Source organism: Myodes glareolus, chromosome 15 (assembly GCF_982192425.1).
Source record: "Myodes glareolus chromosome 15, mMyoGla1.1, whole genome shotgun sequence".
NCBI lineage: Eukaryota > Metazoa > Chordata > Mammalia > Rodentia > Cricetidae > Myodes > Myodes glareolus.
Genome location: NC_142040.1, coordinates 26201382 through 26221965, shown reverse-complemented (window position 1 = coordinate 26221965; position 20584 = coordinate 26201382). Strand labels below are relative to the sequence as shown.

General features: G+C 35.7%; 1 protein-coding gene across 4 annotated transcripts in view; it reads left to right on the top strand.

Moving 5' to 3' along the window:
- The window catches only part of Fcho2 (FCH and mu domain containing endocytic adaptor 2), a 117251-nt gene that overhangs the window by 87686 nt on the left and 8981 nt on the right, over positions 1-20584 (top strand). For all 4 annotated transcript variants that reach the window (XM_087896819.1, XM_087896820.1, XM_087896817.1 and 1 more), the window contains 4 exons: positions 3126-3255; positions 16108-16219; positions 19787-19942; positions 20277-20409. In XM_087896819.1, coding sequence (XP_087752945.1) covers positions 3126-3255; positions 16108-16219; positions 19787-19942; positions 20277-20409 — 531 coding nt within the window. The remainder of the gene's footprint in view (positions 1-3125; positions 3256-16107; positions 16220-19786; positions 19943-20276; positions 20410-20584) is intronic.

Here is a 20584-nt window from a genome sequence, read left to right as displayed (position 1 = left end):
ATATATCCTTTCATTGTTTTCCTAATGCATAAATATTTGACCAGAGACGGTAGATTAACAGTTACTATAAGGACAGGCATATTAGCTGTTCAGTGTTAGACAAGTTTTAGTGAGGTGTCCAGGAAAGATGAAAATAAAAATTGGTTTTGTAAGATTTAAGTGACTTTAACGTATATAAAACTGTAAGGATGTTATATACAGGTGATTGATTGCTCAAAAAGTTGTTATGAAGCATATATATATTTTATATATTTTTATTGTTTTTACTTTAAAGTATTTTGGAATTGTCTTTATTGTGAATTCTTTATAGTCAAGTAGTAGAATCCTGTGTCAAGTAATTAAAATCATTAAAAATGAATTCATAGTTGAATACTTCCATCAACTTTCTTCCTTGAGATCTTTCTAGAAACTACTTCAGGGACTTCAGGAAGCAACATGTCAAGTAGCTATAGAGTATTTCATTGTTTAAGTCTACATTGTAGAATTATAGTCCTAAAGATTTTAGAAATTTGATAATTCTAAGTTCTTGTTAATATAGTAACTTAGTATAGCTTTGCTTTGTAGACATTTCAGTATTTCCTTATTAAGTGATTTTTACAATGAAATTCTTGAACTAAATGGTATACACGTTTTAGGTCAGTGTTTCTTAGCCTTTTAATGCTGCAATTCTTAGTGAAGTTCCTCATGTTGTGGTGACTCCTCAGCCGTAAAATTATTTTTGTTCTACTTCATAACTGAAATTTTGCTACTGTTATGATTCTTAATATAAATATCTGATATGCAGGATAATCTGATGCAACCTCTGTGAAAGGGTCATTCAGTCCCCAAAGGCATCTCAACTTCTTTAGACTTTTGAGGATTGTTGTCTCATTGACCACTATAGAATGGCGCCCTCTCTGTCTGTCCCAAGGAAACCTTCATTGTCTTATAATAGTTACCTCAGATGGTGTCTCAGACCAGCAGCATTAGTACAGCCTGGGAACTCAGTAGAAATGGTCTGTGGCCGTACCCAGACAAATCAGGAATTCAGGGAGTGGTCAGTCAGTTTGAGTGTAGAGAAGTCTTCCATTAGCATACACTAATATTTAACAGCCATTGTTTTAGAGCAGTTCCACCCAAGAGGAATATGTACAGCAACATACAAACTTTTAAATTTTCTTGTAGTAAAAGCACAGAAATCCATCTTATCTTTTACTTAGTATTGCAAAACATTTTTAATATACATAATAAAAGTTTTTGAGATTTTTGCATTTTTAACATGTACACTATCTTCAAAGTTCCCTTTTATACTTACAACACATCTCTGTTTGCACTAGCAGAATGCCAAATTCTATGGTGACTGTGTTGGATAATTGGATAGCAAGAGAAAATCACTTAGAAAAAATAAACACTTTTCCTTTTCCATTAAGAATTGTAAAATGCACTGTAAAAATTCAGCTATATGGCCGGGCGGTGGTGGCGCACGCCTTTAATCCCAGCACTCGGGAGGCAGAGGTAGGCGGATCTCTGTGAGTTCGAGGCCAGCCTGGTCTACAAGAGCTAGTTCCAGGACAGGCACCAAAAACTACAGAGAAACCCTGTCTCAAAAAAAAAAAAAATTCAGCTATATTATAGTAGCTATAAGATCATTTTGCCTCTGGAGACATTTCCCCAAAGTAGTTGAACTGAAGGATGTTTCCAGGTTTTTAACTTTGGAACAGTATCTGTACCTCTTTTCTGTATAAATATACAGTTGCCTGCTGTATTTTTTCAACCTATTACCTGTAGTGATTGATGAGTCATTAGAAAGCAGGGCTACACAGAGAAAGCCTGTCTTGAAAAACCAAAAAAAAAAAAAAGAAGAGGAAAAAAAGAAAAAGCAAGCTGTACCCAAGGAAAAAAGATGCTTAAAAACAATTACTAGTGGGGGGCTGGTTACAAATTGTAAAGTACTTTATATAGTAAAGTCTTATTTTTATGCCTGCAAGTTTTTGTTAATATAATGAAGATTTGATTAATTTAGTATGTAAATACTCACATGATTTTATGTTTGTTTTTGGTGTCTTGTAAGTGAGAATAGTTACCTTTTTGTTGTTGTTGCTTCTTTAAGCAGGGAGTGACATTTTTAATTAGGCTAAGTATGTTTTTAAAAACAAATAGTACACTGTAGGAAGTATTGCTAGTGTATTATTGGAACAATTAATTTGGAAAGAAAAAATCCACTTACCAATGCAAAAGATAAAAGAATTGGAGATATATTTTCTCTGTTTGATTTTTATATGTTACTTTCTAGTTGACCTCTTTTAAACAAGGAAACAACAAAATTAAGATTTTTCTCAAACCTTTGTTTGCTCTAGCTTTCTTAATAAGGAGGTATTGTAAAAATTACAAAAGAAAATGTTAACAGATTTGTAAATATAGAAAGTAAGGGACAAGCAACATTTACAGAGGAAAATATTGCAACAAATAATATTAAGCGTTAGTAAAAGTTCAAATAATAATATCTTTCAAAAACATTCATAAAAATGAAAATACAGTGGCCAGAGAGATGACTCAATAGTTAAGAAAGCTTGCAGCTTTTGCAGAGGCACAAGACTTGGGTTCCTAGCACAACCATCTGTAATTCCAGCCCAGAGGATCAATATCCTTATCTGGCTCCCACATACCAATTTCCTATAAACATAGTAAACAATAAAAGTTAGAAAACAAACAACCGTGAAAATATGCCTTTCTAATATGTATTAACTAGAACATTTGCAATTTGTGTTTCCTTATTCTGTGACTCGCCTACTATTGATAACAGGGAACAGAGAACTAATCTCATATTTATAGAAATTATCATGTACATAATCTCTGGAAGGCTGTTCGATGGTAGATATGAAGGACTTTCATTTCAGTTCTGAGTACCATAGTATGTCTGATTTTTGAAATACAGAGAATATTTTATGCCCAAAACCTTGAAAACATTGTTTTAAAAGAGCCTTATCAGGTTTCAGTATATTATTGGAAGTGATTTGACATAATATCTAATACATAGGTAAAAGAAACTCATGATAAAATTATTTGATTTGTTATGACTTAAAAAAATTTCTCTGACAAAGAAAATCTTGCTTTAGCATTTTAATAAATAACTGTTTGTTTTTAAGCCTAGGCCATTCAGCCCACCTGTAACTTCCAACACCAGCCCACCCCCTACCGCTCCCTTAGCCCGGGCAGAGAGTTCTTCTTCTATCTCTTCATCTGCGTCACTGAGTGCTGCCAATACTCCAACAGTTGGTAAGTGGCTGTTGTTGGTTATGAAAGTCAGCATACAAAGGGTCTATTTACACACACACACTCACACACACTTTTTTCCCTCTTCTCCTCTATTGGGAAGTAAAGAATTTAAAATTGGAAATTTTGTTTTTCTGGAAATATAATTGTAAGACTGATACCATTTTCTCTTCTGTTTTAGTCCTTATTTTCTGAGTAGGAGTATTTTAACTGTAGCTGAAACTATTGAGAATTGGTCATTTTGTAAACTGTTGGTCAGTATTCATTGTTAAGGGAATATTGTACAATGGCAGTCAATTCTACTTTGAACTGACATTTTCATTCTTTAAAAAGTATGTGTTTTGAGGGTAGGAGAAGTGGTTCACTGCTTAGAGTGCCTAATTGCTCTAGTAGAGAGATGAGGCTTCCATCTACATACCAGTTCACAACTGCCTGTAGCTCCATTTCTGAAGGATCCTGACAGAGTCAGATTAATTTACCAGTGTTTTACATATGCATACATACACTTGCATACACACTGAATAAAATAATTAAATATTTTTTTTAAAAAGGAAGTTTGTGTTTGAAAATAATTTCTTGTAACTTTTTACTCAGTGAAAGTGTTGGGTGCTTATGCTGATCTAATTATTTCTAAAGGAATATATTACAAGTATTAAAGATAATTACTAGACTGAAATTATTTATATAACCTAAACCTTCGCAAACAAAAGCAATGTTTTACTACAGCTATTGTTTACTCAAGAATTTTTTAGCTTATTTCCTTGATCAGGATTTTTATATGTTCTCATCACGCCCCCCCCCTTTTAAAAAAGATTTATGTATTATGTATGCAGTGTTCTGCCTACATGTTATGCCTGCGTGCCTGAAGAGGGCACCAGATCTTGTTATGCATGGTTGTGAGCCATCATGTGGTTTCTAGGAATTGAACTCATGACCGCTGACAGAGAAACCAGTGCTCTTAACCTCAGAGCCATCTCTCCAGCCTTCTCTCTCTAATTTCTTTAAAATTATTTTTCTAATTCATATCATTGTTAAGAACAAACATAGTCCCAGCTGTTTCAGGTGCAACTGTTTCCATCACAGTTAAAGCTGGTCCTTTTGCTTGTGCTGGTATTAGTTCTACAACATCTATGCCATCTGGGTACTAAGAGAAATGTAGACATTTAGAGTCAGACACTCCAGGAGTGGGGACCAAGCTTTTACATGCTTTTCAGGTGATTATGATACATGTTGTTTGTGAGCGATACCTATAATTAAGCTAATTTAATTAAATCCATTTTAATTTGTCCTAACTTACTTATAAGAAATGCATCTTGTCTGTTTGACGATTATAAAAATAGCATAAGTAGTATAGGCTAGAAGAAAGTGTAAATGGTTTGATTTCTAAATGTTTAAGTCTGACACTACCGTCTTATTTCACACTGCGTTTTACATAGCATTTTTGTGTTTTAAATTTATGTAATTGAGGATAACTAATAATTATTTTCTTTTATGAATAACCTTATTTTTGTGTGTGTGGTTTTCTTAATTTTATTTCCACAAAATCTTTATTTCTAAGAATAGATTGGCCCTACTGGAAATTCATCATGTAGCTTGAATAACCAAAATAAATTATAGTTTTTTTCGTTGTCTGTGGGGATATCCAGCTCTTTGACATCTACACGGTGCTGTGATCTATAAACGTGTTGGGCTGCATTTGCATTTGTTCTGGGATGCATGCAGTTCGTTTGATGTGCCAGTTTCAGAAGGTTTTCTTTTGTGATGACAATGCTAAGCTGATTGAGCTGGTATGTATTTGATTATTGTTTTAGTTCCTAATGTTGGCAATAGGAGATCCAGTGGCAAGTGGCAGAGATGATGCAGGCAAAACAGATGGATGCTGAGCTTTTACACCAGATGATCTTCGGTTCACCTAAACAGTTCTTTCTTTGTTAGGATTATTAAGCTTTGTTTAGATTTGAGGTTGTTGTTTTGAAATTTCTTCTTTCTTGAAAATGTTTTCTTTCCCTGCAATGTTTTATCTTATTTAAATGTGATAGAAGACCATAATTTGATTGGGACACTCTCTGAAATTGAAAAGCACAGTGAGGCATCACCAGGTATTGTATCAGAAGCAAGTATTCATGTAACTAATGCTTCTAAAGCTGTCTAAAATGTTTCACTTATTTTTTTCTTTCCAGCAATGTATGGTGTGTCAGCAGTCAAAAATAACCCTAATATTAACTATCTCAGTTTTGTGCTAATAATTATGTCCAGTCACTGTACGAGACCAGATCTTTAGTTAGAAAAATGTATACTGTTTTTACATTTTCTTCCATTCTGCCTAAGCATTAAAAAATCAAAAGATTGGAATTCTCAAGGTGTCAGAATAGAGTGACTAGAAAAGAAACAAAACATGTCAGCTTTAAAAATGGTATTAAAAAGGCTGGAGACTTGGCTCAGTGGTTTAGAGCACTGGCTGCTCTTGCTTTCAATTCCCAGCACCCACTTGGTGACTGACAACTAAACAGGCTTAGACACACAGGCAAGACACCCATACATATAAATTAAAAAAATAAATCTTAAAAAAATTGAATTATAATACTTATACTGTGAGAGCAAATACCACATGGGTACTGTGTTGAAAAAAATTACATATGAATGTCCTATGTTGAAGAAAGGTACTCTGTATCCTGTTTATCCTTGATACTCAGACTCTTTGTTTTTAGAACTTAAAGCTACCCAAATATGTAGCAGTTAAACCAAAATTGGAAATGAAAATATTATTAAGGCTACGAGTTGTTTTCACTTCTAAAATATTTAAATAAAAATATAGAATAAGCTTATTATTTTAAATAAGTAAATATTTCCTTTATAAGTTTACCTTGGATGCTCAGACTCTGTATTTTCAGACCTAAAGCTATCTAAATATGTAGCAGTTAAACCAAATGAAATGAAAATATCCTTGTTAAGAGTACAAATTGTTTTCACTTTGAAAAAAAATGCTTAGATAAAGATAAGCTTATTGTTGTAGACAGGTAAATATTTCCTTTATAAGTTTATTATTTTGAAGTCTACATGCGTAATATGGTTTTGAAAAGAAAATTAGATAACACAAATGTGAATGTACCAAATGGTAAGGTGTTTTGAGTCATCGTTCTAACTCTTTGCTTGCCAGCATTTCATAAGAAGCATGACAGTTTATGGGGAAATTAGTTAAAGAATTCTAATCATATGAACAAATTGGAAAATTGAAATGATTAACTGACTTGGTAATTTTTTTTTTTTTTAGTTTAGTATTGTAGAACAGATATAGGGCTTTGTAGCTGTTTATCAGTTGCTCTGTCATTGAGCACCCGTATTTTTATTTTATGTGCATTGGTTCTTTACCATGGGTGTCATCAGATCCTCTGGAACTGGAGTTGCACATAGCTGTGAGCTGCCATGTGGGTGCTAGGACTTGAACCCAGATCCTCTGGAAGAGCAGCCACAGCTCTTAACCTCCAAGCCCTCTCTCCAGCCCTAGGGATTAGTTTTTACAACCTTCAATGATACAAAATAATCCATGGATGCTCAAGTCCCTTACATAAAATGACATTGTGTTTTTATGTAGCTTGTACACATCTTCTGTCTACTTTAAAACATTTAGATTACTTACAATGTGCAACACAAGATAAACACTATATAGGTAGTTGTAATACTGTTCTGTTTAGGGATTGGAGACAAGAAAAAGGTGTTTCCTCACATACACAGTCTGCTGGACCTACAAACTTAGAACCTCCAGCTTCAGGGGACCAGATGTGTAATTTCCTTCATAAAATCATTGAACTAGGATATAGCTCACTCGTAGAACCCTTGCTTCTTATGCTTGAGTTCTTGAGTTTGATCCTCATTATTTCAAAACAAACAAATCACAAAATAATCATAATTGCACATATTGGTGAGGATTTGATGAAAATCGAGAACCTTTGTGTGATGTTGGTTAGGACTGTAAAGTTTATAGCTGCTGTGGAGAATGGCATAGCAGCTGGTGAGAAAATTGACAATAAAATTAACTGTGTGGAGCAGCCCGAGCGGTGACTCAAAGGCTAAGAGTGCCTAACGCTCCGCCAGAGGACCCGAGTTCGAGTGCCGTCTGGCGCTCAGATAACTAAGTGATCAATAAATTGCTGTCAAAAATCATAAAAAAAAATTAACTGTGTGATCTAGCAAGTTGACTTATAGGCACATATCGAAAGAAATGGAAAGCAGGATCTCAAAAGAGGCGGTTTTATTCCCAGTTGTAACAGTACCAGTTAATAGTAGTGTTACAGTAACAAGAAGGTTTAAAATTAATATGTGCGTGTCGTTAAAGATTGTTTAGTCTTAGGAAGAGAATTCTGACATATTATAACATAAATAAGCATTCAGTACATTGTGATATCAAGTATTATTTGATCCTACCTTGTAGCACGAACTCTAATTGGTTTTAATAATAAAAGTGCGGAGGCAGATGTTAGGGGTTGAGAGCTGAGAGATCAGAGAAGCAGTGCAACCAGGCTTTTGAGAGACTTTTTTTTTCTTTTTTTCTTTTTAAAATATTTATTTATTTGTTTGTTTGTTTATTATGTATGCAATATTCTGTCTGTCTGCGTGTATGCCTACAGGCCAGAAGAGGGCACCAGACCTCATTACAGATAGTTGTGAGCCACCATGTGATTGCTGGGAATTGACTCAGGACCTTTGGGAGAGCAGCCAGTGCTCTAAACCTCTGGGCTATGTCTCCAGACCGTGATTTTTTTTTTAAATCTGAGTTTGGTAAGCAAGGAAAATCATAATTATCTAGTCTTCAACTTCCTCAGAGACCTGAGAAGGAAATAATAAGTGAGTAAGCATGAAGCGCAAGCAAGCAACTTCCAGAAATGTTAGAAATGACAGAGACAGCTGGTTGCCTGGACAGTCACCCAAGATTCCTCTCCAATATTGGGTAGCCATCTTTGGCCTAAAGGCTTAGAATATTTAACAGACTTTTCTTTTCTTTTTTTTTTAAACTTTATTTAACTTTATTTCATGCGCATTGGTATAATGATGTCAGATTCTCTTGATTTGGAGCTACAGAGCTGCGAGCTGCCATGTGGGTGCTGGGAATTGAACCTGGGTCCTCTGGAGGAGCAGTCAGTGCTCTTAACCACTGAGTCATCTCACCAGCCCTTAACAGACTTTTCTATGAAGCAGGATTTTTGGATGATTGCCCTATCTTGTCTTGACAAGGTTTTAGTTACTCTCTTTTATGTCCTGCTTGTCTGATTAGGACAGCATGCTGTCAGCAGTTGAGGCAAGGACATTTTCTTGTCCAGTGGCTTACTTTTGCCACAAAGAAAGTAAACTCCATGTGGAGTTTCTTTGATGCCCATTATCTTTTGTGAAGTAGATTGGTGCATCCAGGAGGATGCATGTCTCATTGTCATAAAAAAAAAGAACCTATGTTATTAAAACATCTTAAATCCCTTGCTGTAGATCTGAAGTATTTTAAGATGAAAACCTAGGTTGGCAACAATTGGAAAGTTTCATTGGAAAGAGTTGGACATTATTTCCTATTTTCGATCCATAAACCTTCTCACTAATACTCCCTGGAATTTATAATTCAACACTTGAGCTGAGGGTTTTATTTTTTCTTTTGTTACAACAGAAACATCTTTCTGTATGAAAGTATAATTAATATGGTTAAGATACATGAGAATTGATGAAGGCAAGTAATCTTTGTACTTTTTAACATGGTTGCTGTGTGTGTGTGTGTATGTGTGTGTGTGTGTATATATATATATATATAAATCTAATATTTTAAAACTATATATATAGTTTTAAATCTAATACAATTAGGGACAGTGAGCAAAAAAACCAAAAACACCACCAACAACAAATTTAAAAACCTATGCTATTAGAACATCTTAAATGTCATATTTTATAGATCTCTGAAGTGTTTGAAGACAATATGTCTATTTAAAATATATCTCTTTGATCTTGTAACATACCTAATGTGACTACCAAGCTTGATTATAATAGGTGATTCCTAAACTACATTTCCTTATTATCCTAAAGAGCTGGTAATAATAACTTTCAAACACTAGAAATTTGCATTACATTATTAAATGAGCTGTATAGGCACAGTACCTTGAACAAGATTAGAAAGGTGTGTACAGTATGTTCTAACAAAATTAATCTTGTTTGTATCATTATACAAAAGTTCAATCTAGTGTAAAATATTTAAAGATAATAGTTGCTTTTTAAAGGTAGATTCAATAATCTACCTTTTTGTCTTATATCAATGTCCTCCCTTCTTTTCAGAGTAGATTCAATAATCTACCCTTTTATCCTATCATATCTATACCCCCTTCTTATCAAAATAAGAACTCTGAATCTAATCTCTGTTGTATAGTTTCTTTCCTGACCATTACCAGTAATAACTTGTAACCAATCCCCCTAAACAATGACAAATATGATCCATAACTCATTGAACAACCAAAAACCACCCACCTACCTCTTGGAAATGTGGGCATCATATTCTTAAATTTACTTTCTGCTGTCTTGGGGGCAACGACATCTTTAGGGGACCTTGAAAAGAAAATTTTGGGTTAATTGTCAAGTCTTGGGAGACATAGCCGTATATAGTTGTCTAGTCTCTGCGTAATGGGAAAGTGCAGGGCTTGTCTCAAGTCCTGGCTAGAGTAGTCTGTGAGGTTGGATCAATTTAGCTAGCCCCCTTGAAATTGTTATGAACAGTTTGTAGTCCAAAGCTGATCTTTAGGTGGTGTATGCACTAGATCTCATTACACGTGGTTGTGAGCCACCATGTGGTTGCTGGGAATTGAATTCAGGACCTCTGGAATAGCAGCCAGTGCTCTTAACCTCTGAGCCACCTCTCTAGCCCTGAAAATATTTATACCTTAAGAAAAGCCTTAAGGAATCAAAATAAAACCAAAGGATTATGAGATTAGAAGCGATAAAATAGTCCTTTAATTTTTTTGTTTTTCTTCTGTCCCATATTAGGTGTCTCTTCTAACATAAGACAGAGATTCTGGATTTTACTTTAACAAGCATGCTTGAGTTTAGAAAAGAAGAGAACCACACTCCAATTCCAAAGCCAGCTTTAATTTTTAATTGGACTGGGATGACAAAAGACCATTTCCATTATATGTCTGTAGAAAACAGCAGAAACAAACATTTGGGAAGATTTATGAAATTTTATCCTGTTAGAAATGTAATATACCAATAGGCTGCTTTACTCTTTTTCATGGAACGGTGTTTCTACATGATTTGTCCTTTTTCTTCTTATGTCTCATTTGTTCAGTGGTCTTTGTACTTCTTTATTTGCCTGAAAAGACAGAAACAACCTAACCCTAGCCCTAAATTTCTGGAGGTTCCCTTTTGGCAAGTTAAAGCTGAGCAAATTAAAAGCATTCTTTAGTTTTATAGATTAGTTTAGATTAAACAGCCATGCTGCTTGATGAACTATCATCTCTTGTAATTAAGAGGTCTCTCTTGTTTGTATAGAATCTTTATCAATTTTCATGGTATCCATAGCCTTTCTTCTCCTGTGGAAAAAGCAAATCCTTTCCCAAACAACACATATCCTGGTTTCCATTCTGAGGTCAACACATTTTTTTAAAAGTATTTCAGCTGATTTAATTCTGAAGTTTTTTCTACTATCCAATGTCTATCTGCAGCTTTTGTTCCTTTCTCATTAGCATTTAGAAAATTCAAAGTTATTAAAGTATTATACAATTTGTTTCGGGGGTTTTATTACCCCTTTCAGTTTATTTAGCATATCTTTTTTTTTGGGGGGGTGTTGTTTTTCTTTTTAGATATTTATTGAGCTCTACATTTTTCTCTGCTCCTCTCCCTGCTTCTCCCTTACCCTCTTCAACTCTGCCCCGTGCTCCCAATTTACTCAGTAGATCATGTCTTTTTCTACTTTTTACTTCCCATGTAGATTAGATCTATGTAAGTCTCTCTTAGTGTCCTCATTGTTGTCTAAGTTCTCTGGGATTGTGGTTTGTAGGCTGGTTTTCTTTGCTTTATGTTTAAAAACCACCTATGAGTGAGTACATGTGATAATGTCTTTCTGTGTCTGGGTTACCTCACTCAAAATAATGTTTTCTAGCTCCATCCATTTGCTTGCAAAATTCAAGATATCATTATTTTTTTCTGCTGTTTAGTACTCATTGTGTAAATGTACCACATTTTCCTTATCCATTCTTAAGTTAAGGGGCATTTAGGTTGCTTCCAGGTTCTGGCAGTTGCCTATTGAAAACCTGAATAGGTATCAATGGTGTGGTGTTCATATTTTAGTTTTCCAAATTCTACAAAATGGAACACACCCATCTGCCAGGCTTCATTCCTTTTGAGTACCCTTTGGTGTTGACCGAGGTTTCTGTCCCACCTGGTCCTCCAGATGTCCAGTTCCAAAGAAATAAAAGGAGGCCTACATTAATTATAAACTGATTGACCTATTAGCTCAGGCTTATTATTAACTCTTATAACTTATATTAGCCCATAATACTTGTCTGTGTTAGCAATGTGGCTTGGTACCCGTTTCGGCGTGGCAGTCACATCTTGCTTGCTCTATGTCTGGTTTCCTCTGCATCTGGGTGACAACTACAGACTGAAACTTTCCTCTTCCCATAATTCTCATTGCCATACCTCTACTTCCTGCCTGGCTACTGGCCAATCAGCATCTTATTAAAAATAATACAAGTGACAGGATAAAAGACCATTGTCCCTCAGCACTTTGGGTTACTTCCTTTAGGTAGTGGTGTTTGTATAAAGAACAAGTAGGATATTTCTTTGTAATTTCCTTGGCTTGTTGCCATGTGATGGAAAAGTCCTTTTTAAAAAAAAAACACAAAAAACCTTTGCTATTGACACACCTTTTTTTTTTCTTCAAATTCTGATGCCTCCAACATATTTCCAATTAATAGTTGATCAATTTCTTCATTATCTTATGTTCGAGGACCTGGCAGACCCATATAGGATTGAATGTGTGTTATGTATATGGGGTGATTCCTATTCCTGATTATTTCTTGTAATTGAAGAAATAGTAATGTCAATTCTGTGTCATTTGGTATAAATTCAGTGGTTTAGATATGTATTACTTCTATGAGATAGAGTCAGGCTCATGGAAACAGAAAATACCAGTGGTGGTTGCCAGAGGCTAGGTAAAGTGAGGGTATAGGTATGTATGTAGGGTAATTGTAAATGGGTATAGAGTTTCAGTTTTTAGTTATGGGAATGAATGGTAGAAATAGTTGTACAGTATTTCTTGTTTTCTTTGTACTTTTAACTGTGCACCTAAAAATTGGTAAGAACAGTGAGACCCTGCCTTAAAAAATAAAAGATAAGAAAATAGAGGTAGAAGTAAGACCATAAATTTTGTTATATATTTTGCCACAGCTTAAAAAAAATAGAAGCAAAAAGGAGTTTTCATCTTTGCCTAAAAATGTGATGTCCTTAAATTCTGATGACCTTCTACTTAGAACATTAGAAAGAGTTGATGGGTTCAAACTTAGGTTTTATAGACATTTTCTGCCTATGAACATGTATTTATAGTTGGAATCAGTGAATTCATACTTAGCATTTTTTCTTAACATTTTCTCTCTTGCATGCTCAAACTCATGCCTGTTGATTAATCCCTTAATTAATTAATTAAAATTAATCTTTTACCTGATCATTTTTAATAAAGATTTAAACCTCTGTCAAATACTCCTTTTCATTCGGGATCTTTTGATACTTAGAGTAATCATAAGATTGTTTCTCTTAAATTTTGACAGTGGTATGTTCTTAAATTTTTTATTATTATTATTATTTTGGGGGGTGGTTTCGAGATAGGCTTTCTCTTTCTCTGTGTAACAGTCTTAACTGTCCTGGAACTAGCTCTTGTAGACCAGACTGGCCTCAAACTTACAGAAATCTGCCAGCATCTGTCTCCCAGGTGCTTGGGTTAAAGGTGTACATCACCACTGTCCAGCTTTAAATTAATTTTTAAGTTAACATAAAAATTTCCTTGTGCCAATTTTGTATATTTTGTTCCCCTCCAGTGCTGTTCTCCCTGCCTCTCTCTTACATATTCCTTTGTTTCTTCTCTGGTAGCTCCCTTTCTGTTATCATCCTCTGTCCCCCTTCTATCCCTTAAGCTCTCTTTGTCTCCATTTTAGTTTCATGACCTACAAACAAACATGCATACATCACACACACACACACACACACACACACACACACACATTTAAATATAGATGTTATATATGAAAGAGAACATGTATTTGTCTTTGAGTCTTGCTTATTGTTTTTAGCATAGTTCCATTAGTACCCATACTCTGTAAATGTCACTTACGTTTCTTTATGATTGTTTAAAATTCCACTGTTCGTACTACCACATTTCTTTTTCTCCTCTCCTCTTGATAGTACCCAGGCTGTTTGCAATTCCTAGCTATTGTAAATAGGAGAGTAAATGTAGAAGGGTTTATGTGTTCTGATCATGAAAGCACTCTCCTCATCTTATCCATCCATCTATCCCTAGACCATACCTGTCTGTTCTGCAAAACTAGTACTTGTTATTTAAAAAGCCATCTCTTTATTTTTCTGCCTCCTTAGCAAAGTGCTTGTCACCTGTTACTTGAAAAATCCTTGATTCAAATGCTCTGAAATCTGAAGATTTTCAACAAAGTTTCAGATTTCAGAGCCTTTTAGATAGCAAAAGTTTTAAGATTACTTATGGTCAGCTGGCAGAGCTTACATAAATATTCTCAAATTGGAAAAAGCTAAAAATGGAAACTTCTCTGGTCTCAGGAATTTCAGATATAATTTATTTAACCTGTAGTGACTGTTGTTATTTTGTGAATGAATTTTGAATTATTTTGAATTACTGAATTCTTATTTTCACATAGAATTATTTATTGTTCATTTTGGAGAATTTACTTTTCCTGAAGGTCAAAATCAGTAGTTTTGGTCTCCATGTAGTTTTCAGCACTAAAGTTCTTTTCATAACTAAAGAATGTTCTAAAGCAACAGATCTTCCTGGCCTCTTAAGGTTATGAAATATCTGTTGTCGTTGTTTGTAAGATTAGGTTTGGTCCCAAGGTGTCAGGCACCATGGTTAAATGAGTGCCTAACTTAGGGAAGTCATTGCAGTAGTGGTCAAGCATATGCTGTAAGAGCGCATCTGTGCAGAAAAGCAAAGGCAGTGTTCTGTCTCATTGGGGAGGTGGTTTGTGTAGATTAAAAAGACATATGAGATGTGCCCTGCTGCTCGCTCCCAAACTGGTGACAGTGTTTTGGAAGATTTTGCATGTTTGTGTAAAGTGGCTAGGACCTACATAAATAAGAAAGTCATAACCTTGGTAGGTTATGTCTGCTCCCCTATACCTTTCTCTTTCCTTGCTTCCTGTCATCCTCCAGCGTATGCTTTTGTCACCATGATACTCTGCAGAAGTATATGAGGACAACCACTAGGGACTAAGTCCTGTGACTTAGCCGTGAGCCAGTGTAAATTAACTGTTCGTTTTGAGGTGTGCCAGGTGTTTGGGCCAGTGATAATAAACTAGTTAAAGGTAGCTTAACATTTAGATTTAGTTCACAAATTTGCTCAGAATTTTATTGTGCTTTTAAAATCCCAAACTGTATTTGCCTATTTATTATTTATTTATTTATTTACTTATTTTGATTTTTCAAGGCAGGGTTTCTATGTGTAGCTTTGGAGACTGTCTAGAACTTACTCTGTAGACCAGGCTGGCCTCTTGAGTGCTGGAATTAAAAAGGCATGTGCTGCCAGCTTAAAATTCCAATGTGATACAGTTAAGAAGGTGTTTTGTCTGAATGAAAATTAAATCAATTTTTAAAATGATTATGTTGGTCAAACATTTATTCTGGCAAAGTAATATGGGACTGTGTTGGGACCAATTGGGTTTCTGTTTTATAAAAAATTTAGGGGTGAGATGTTGGAACCAATTGGGTTTCTGGCCTTCAGCTGCTCTTCCCTGCAGTCAATGGCCAACAGGTGAAAATTCCATCCTCTGATCCTCTAGGCAAAGCACAGCTTTTAGTAACTTCCATTAGAAGTTCCATTAGAACTTCCCTGACAGGGAAGAACAGCTGAAGGCCAGGACTCAATTAGTCCCAACATCACTGAAATACAAGATGAACACCTACAATCTAGAAATTCAAAATCTGAAAATCCAGAACTTTGGTAATAATTCTCAAAGTTTGATTTTTGGAACATTTTAGAATTGGGGCGTCTATATTAGGGATAAGGGGGTGGATAAAGATGCAAATACTCTAATGAAATAGTTCAAAACCTGAAAAATATTTAGCCCCAACTGTTACATAACTAAGGTTATACAAGCATCAAAGAGGAATTTAGAGAATTATAGTAATACGTAGTATATGAACTATTATTATTTGAGAAACGTAACAGACAAAATTCAAATACAATTCTTTGAAGTGAATAGCCTGTGACTAATAAACCTTAAAAATATTTATATCTGAAGGGTTTTGGAGGTCACAGTAGTTATTTTAACTCATTGTTTCAATGACTTTTACTTTTTGACATTCCTTAACCATCCTGTATATCTCTTTCCATTTAAAAGTAAGTTTGTTCCAGACCCTTCCCCCTTTCTCTGTGTGTGTGTGTGTGTGTGTGTGTGTGTGAGTGTGATTCACATCATGTTCTAATTTGTTTTATGATGTCTTTCTTAACCTCTAGGTTTATATTTGCGGCATCAATGAAACCAGTAATAAGGTCTTTTGTGACAACCTAACATCAATCTGTCTTGGTATTTATGGTATGAATCTTAGTATTTGGTGTATGTCTAGAATGATTTAACAAATTAATTATGTCTATTCTAGGTGTGTCACGGGGTCCCAGCCCAGTCAGTCTTGGAAACCAGGACACCTTACCTGTGGCAATCGCCCTTACAGAATCCGTCAATGCCTACTTTAAAGGAGCAGATCCTACCAAGTTAGTTTTAAATTATAAGTATGCACTTGTGTTTGGGGGTGAGCACTATTCTAAAGAGATGTAGACGAGGTGTTGGGTCCTTGTAGAATTGGTTTAGCATCTTTTGAGAAAAGTTATATCTGCTTTAAGGTTTTATTTTTGTTTAATGTGTATGTATGTTCTCTGCATGCTTGTAAATAGGCCATATGCATGCCTGTTACCCACAAGGCTGGAAGAAGGTATTAGAGCTCCTGGATCTGGAGTGACTTTCCTGGTATGGATGCTAAGAGCTGAAGTTGGGTCCACTTTAAGAACAGCAAGCATTCTTACCCACCAAGCTCCTTAAATAATATTCAGCATATATTCATTCACTAAGTACTTACTATGTGTAAGACTCTTTTTGGTTATTTTTAAAACAGGGTCCCTATGTATCCATGGCTGGCCTGAAACTTAACAGAAATCCACCTGCTTCTGCCTCCAAAGTGCTGGGATTAAAGGTATACAGCATCATGCCCAGCAAGACTCTGAATAAATACTAAGGCTACTTCAGAAAACAGAGGTCTCCTGACCATGCATTATAGTAAAGAAAACATCAGAGGAACAAATAGTTGTGTACTCATACATGTTTTTGGAAAGCGAGGTGTAAGGTGTAATTACAGTAGGGGAAAAAGATTTTTGGAGGGTTCAAGCAGATACTTGAAAAGTATGGTGGAGCAAACCATTGACATATCTAGGAGAATAACACCCCGGGACAAGGGCACTGTGGTAGAATCCAGGGTAAAGGCATGCTTGATGTATTTGGGGGAACGGAGTGAAACATGTCTCTGAATAGGATAAAATAGGAGTGTGGTTGAGGATGCATCCAAAGAGGTACCAGATCAGATTGGGCACTGTAGACCGTGATAAATTGGGAATTCATTTTTAATAAGATAAGCCAAGTGGATCACATGAGTTGAGAGGTAATGAGGTTATTTGTGTTTTTGTAGTATTCTGACTGCTCTTTGGAAACGGGGGAGGGGGAGAGGGAGATAATAGCTGAATAAAGCCAGATAAGAGATGATGGTGACTTGAATAAGTATATTATTAGCAGGGAAAGTGGTTAAGTATTGGTGATATTCTAAATATATTTGAAAGCAGTTATCAAGATTTGTTGAGAGGACAGAATGCCAAATTTGAGGTACTTGTTAAGTGTTGTTAATGTAGACAAGTTGGTAGCTGTGTACATGATTCTGGAGCTCACTGAGTAAGTGTAGACTTGAGATAAAATATTTGGTGTCCTTGATTTGTATGTTATATATGAAGTTGGGGTTTTAAGAAGTAGACAGAAGAAAAGATCAGAGAACCAAGTCCTGATTCTGTGTTGAAAATATGAAGACCAGAATGACCAAGCATAGGAACTGGATGGAGATCAGAAGCAGCAAGAAAAGGACAGAATCAGTTGAGCAGTGTCTAGAAACTAAAAGTCATTCCATAGAGGGAGGTATGAACAATTCCTTATGCTGCTATTGACAGTATAAAATTCACTAGTGACCTTCAACCATGTAATTGTAGTGACATGGTAAAGATCTAAGGCTGCTGGAGTGTAGGAGCAGATTGTGCACACTTAGGCAACTGTTTGGAGAAAACAAATATAGGTAAACTGAGGGGAAGCTGAGAAATGGAATAGTGGCAAGGACAAAGGAATTTTAGTTTTAATACGTTGACTTAAAGATGATAGAGCTGCATTTGGTAGCCCACACCTGTAATTTCGCTTGGAAAGGGGAGGCAAAAGGATCAAGAGTTAAGGGCCATCCTCGGTTACTTAGTGAGTTCAAGGCCATCTTCACCTTTGAGAGAGCCTGTCTCAATTTTTTTTCTTTTCTTTTTCCTTTTTTCTTTTCTTCTTCTTCTTCTTCTTCTTCTTCTTCTTCTTCTTCTTCTTCTTCTTCTTCTTCTTCTTCTTCTTCTTCTTCTTTTCTTCTTCTTCTTCTTCTTTTTCTTCTTCTTCTTCTTCTTCTTCTTCTTCTTCTTCTTCTTCATCTTCTTCTTTCTCCTTCTCCTCCTCCTCCTCCTCCCTCCTCCTCCTCCTCTTCTTCTTCGTCTTTTTTTTAAATGCTAGGGACCAGGGAGATGACTTAACTTGATAAAGTGCCTGCATCACAAGCATGAGGACAGAGAACCTGAAATTTAGATCTCCAACATCCACATAGAAGCTGGGTGTGGAAGTTGGGAGGGAGTAGTGGATCTGACAAGAATTAGGAGGAAGAGTAAAGGGTGAGAATATAATCAAATACATTGTATATGTCTATGAGATTCTCAAAAGAGTAGTAAAAATACTACATTAAAGTGAAAGACCATGTATGGCAGCATACATGAGCTCCAGATTTAGTGAGAAAGGCCTTGAAAAAAATCAGGTGGTGAGCAATCAAGGAAGAAATCTGATAATAACCTCTGGCCTCCACACGCCAACCTGCCCATATGAACAAGTCTTCCATTGAAACAGGAATGGTGCGTGATAGATATAGGTTTGGCAGATTATGAGTTCAGTAGTGAAGAAAGAAAATTCTTTTCTGATTTTACTTCTTCATTAAAAATAACATAATCACCTAGGTGTAGGGTGAAGAAATATGCTGTAAGAGGAGAAACAGAAGCTATGAGAAGACAGAGGAGTGAGTGACTAGATAAGATAGAAAGGCCAGCCAGGGCATGCTAAGGGGGCAGATGGGAGGCTTGGCCATGTGGTTTGGTTTTCTCTGTCACATTCAGCTATACGTTTGTGGGAGGGAACTACATTTAGTCAAGTCTTCTTGTTCAGCTGATCGGTTAGCAAAAACATAAAGGAGGACTTAGGCAAAGGAACATGTCTAATGAGGAACCTGGGAAATCAAAGATAAGGGATATAAGGATATGCAGTTAGGAAGTGAGGTAGCATGGTGAGGAATTAAGTAGTGCAGCTAGATGGAATGACTCAGAAAAATGGGAGTCTGAGTCAATAAGTGCTGATTGCGCAGACCGTGGCTGAGGACAGCTAAAGAACAGAGCCCCTGGAAGAGACATGTTGAAGAACTAGATGACCAAGGTGTAAAAAGACCATCTGGGTGGATATTAAACTTAATAAAAATTTGCTAGAAATAGTGGTGCAGAGATAAGATTAGTGGTGAGTCAGGAATTCAGGAAAAGAAAAGGGACCACTGGAGATGATCTGAAAAGGATAGAGTCTGAGCGATACAGTGTGAATCAAGTTTCAGAGGAAGAAGCAATGAAAAGAAGAGCAGCCATTACCAATCCCAGGGGTTCAGAGGTCTTTAAGAGGAGAAGTAGCTGTAACTGGTTACTGATGCTGTTACTAGGGAAGCAGTGCCCATACAGGTCTTTGAAGGATGGCTACCACACACAAAGAGCTGTGCTTATGTGTAATAGCAGGAGTACGCCATTACAGTTTTCTATGTTTAGTCTATAATCATAAGAAAGGATATAAATACATGTCTGTATGAACAGATGCACAGCTGTATGTATATGTATACATACATACATACATACACTTTTTAAAACCAAGCATACTTTTGAGAAGACATTATTTAAGCACTTGTCTATGTCCTCCAATATCAGGTGTATTGTGAAGATCACTGGAGATGTGACAATATCATTTCCAAGTGGAATTATTAAAGTCTTCACAAGCAACCCCTCTCCGGCTGTGCTGTGCTTTAGAGTGAAAAACATCAGCAGACTCGAGCAAATTCTTCCAAATTCACAGCTTGTGTTCAGGTTTGTGTTGTGCTTTGCTTTTAAGATTAAGATTGAAGTTTCTTTTTAAGAAATATTTTTTCTTTATGAAATAATGTTGATTGAAGACAATGCCAAAATTATTTATTGCAGTTAAGCAGCTTTGTGCCATCCTTTTGCTTTGTTTTGATGCTAGTGCTAGTTACTTTTCAGGGAACCTTTTCACTGTTCCATTCTTCAGCTTCTAATCTTAGTTTTCCCTCATCCCACATTTTGACTGACTTCTAATAGTCTTTCCCAGGTCACCAACTGACTAAATAAAGGAAGGAAAAAGATAAGACAAATGAAATAACAAAATTGTTTCTTATACATATAGTGATCCATCACAGTGTGATTCCAACACAAAAGATTTTTGGATGAACATGCAAGCTGTTACTGTCTACCTCAAGAAGCTGTCAGAGCAAAATCCAGCTGCTTCTTACTATAATGTAGATGTATTAAAGTATCAGGTGAGTGTCCTATCACTGTGAAAACCTTAAATTTACAGATAAACAAGTGGAATTTGACAGAACACTAAATGAGTAAATATGTAGCCAAATGAGGTCCATCCCAAGAATGCAAGATTATTTTGGAATTTGAAACTCTTTCAGTAAGTTCATGACTTATTTCAGCCAAAATGATAAA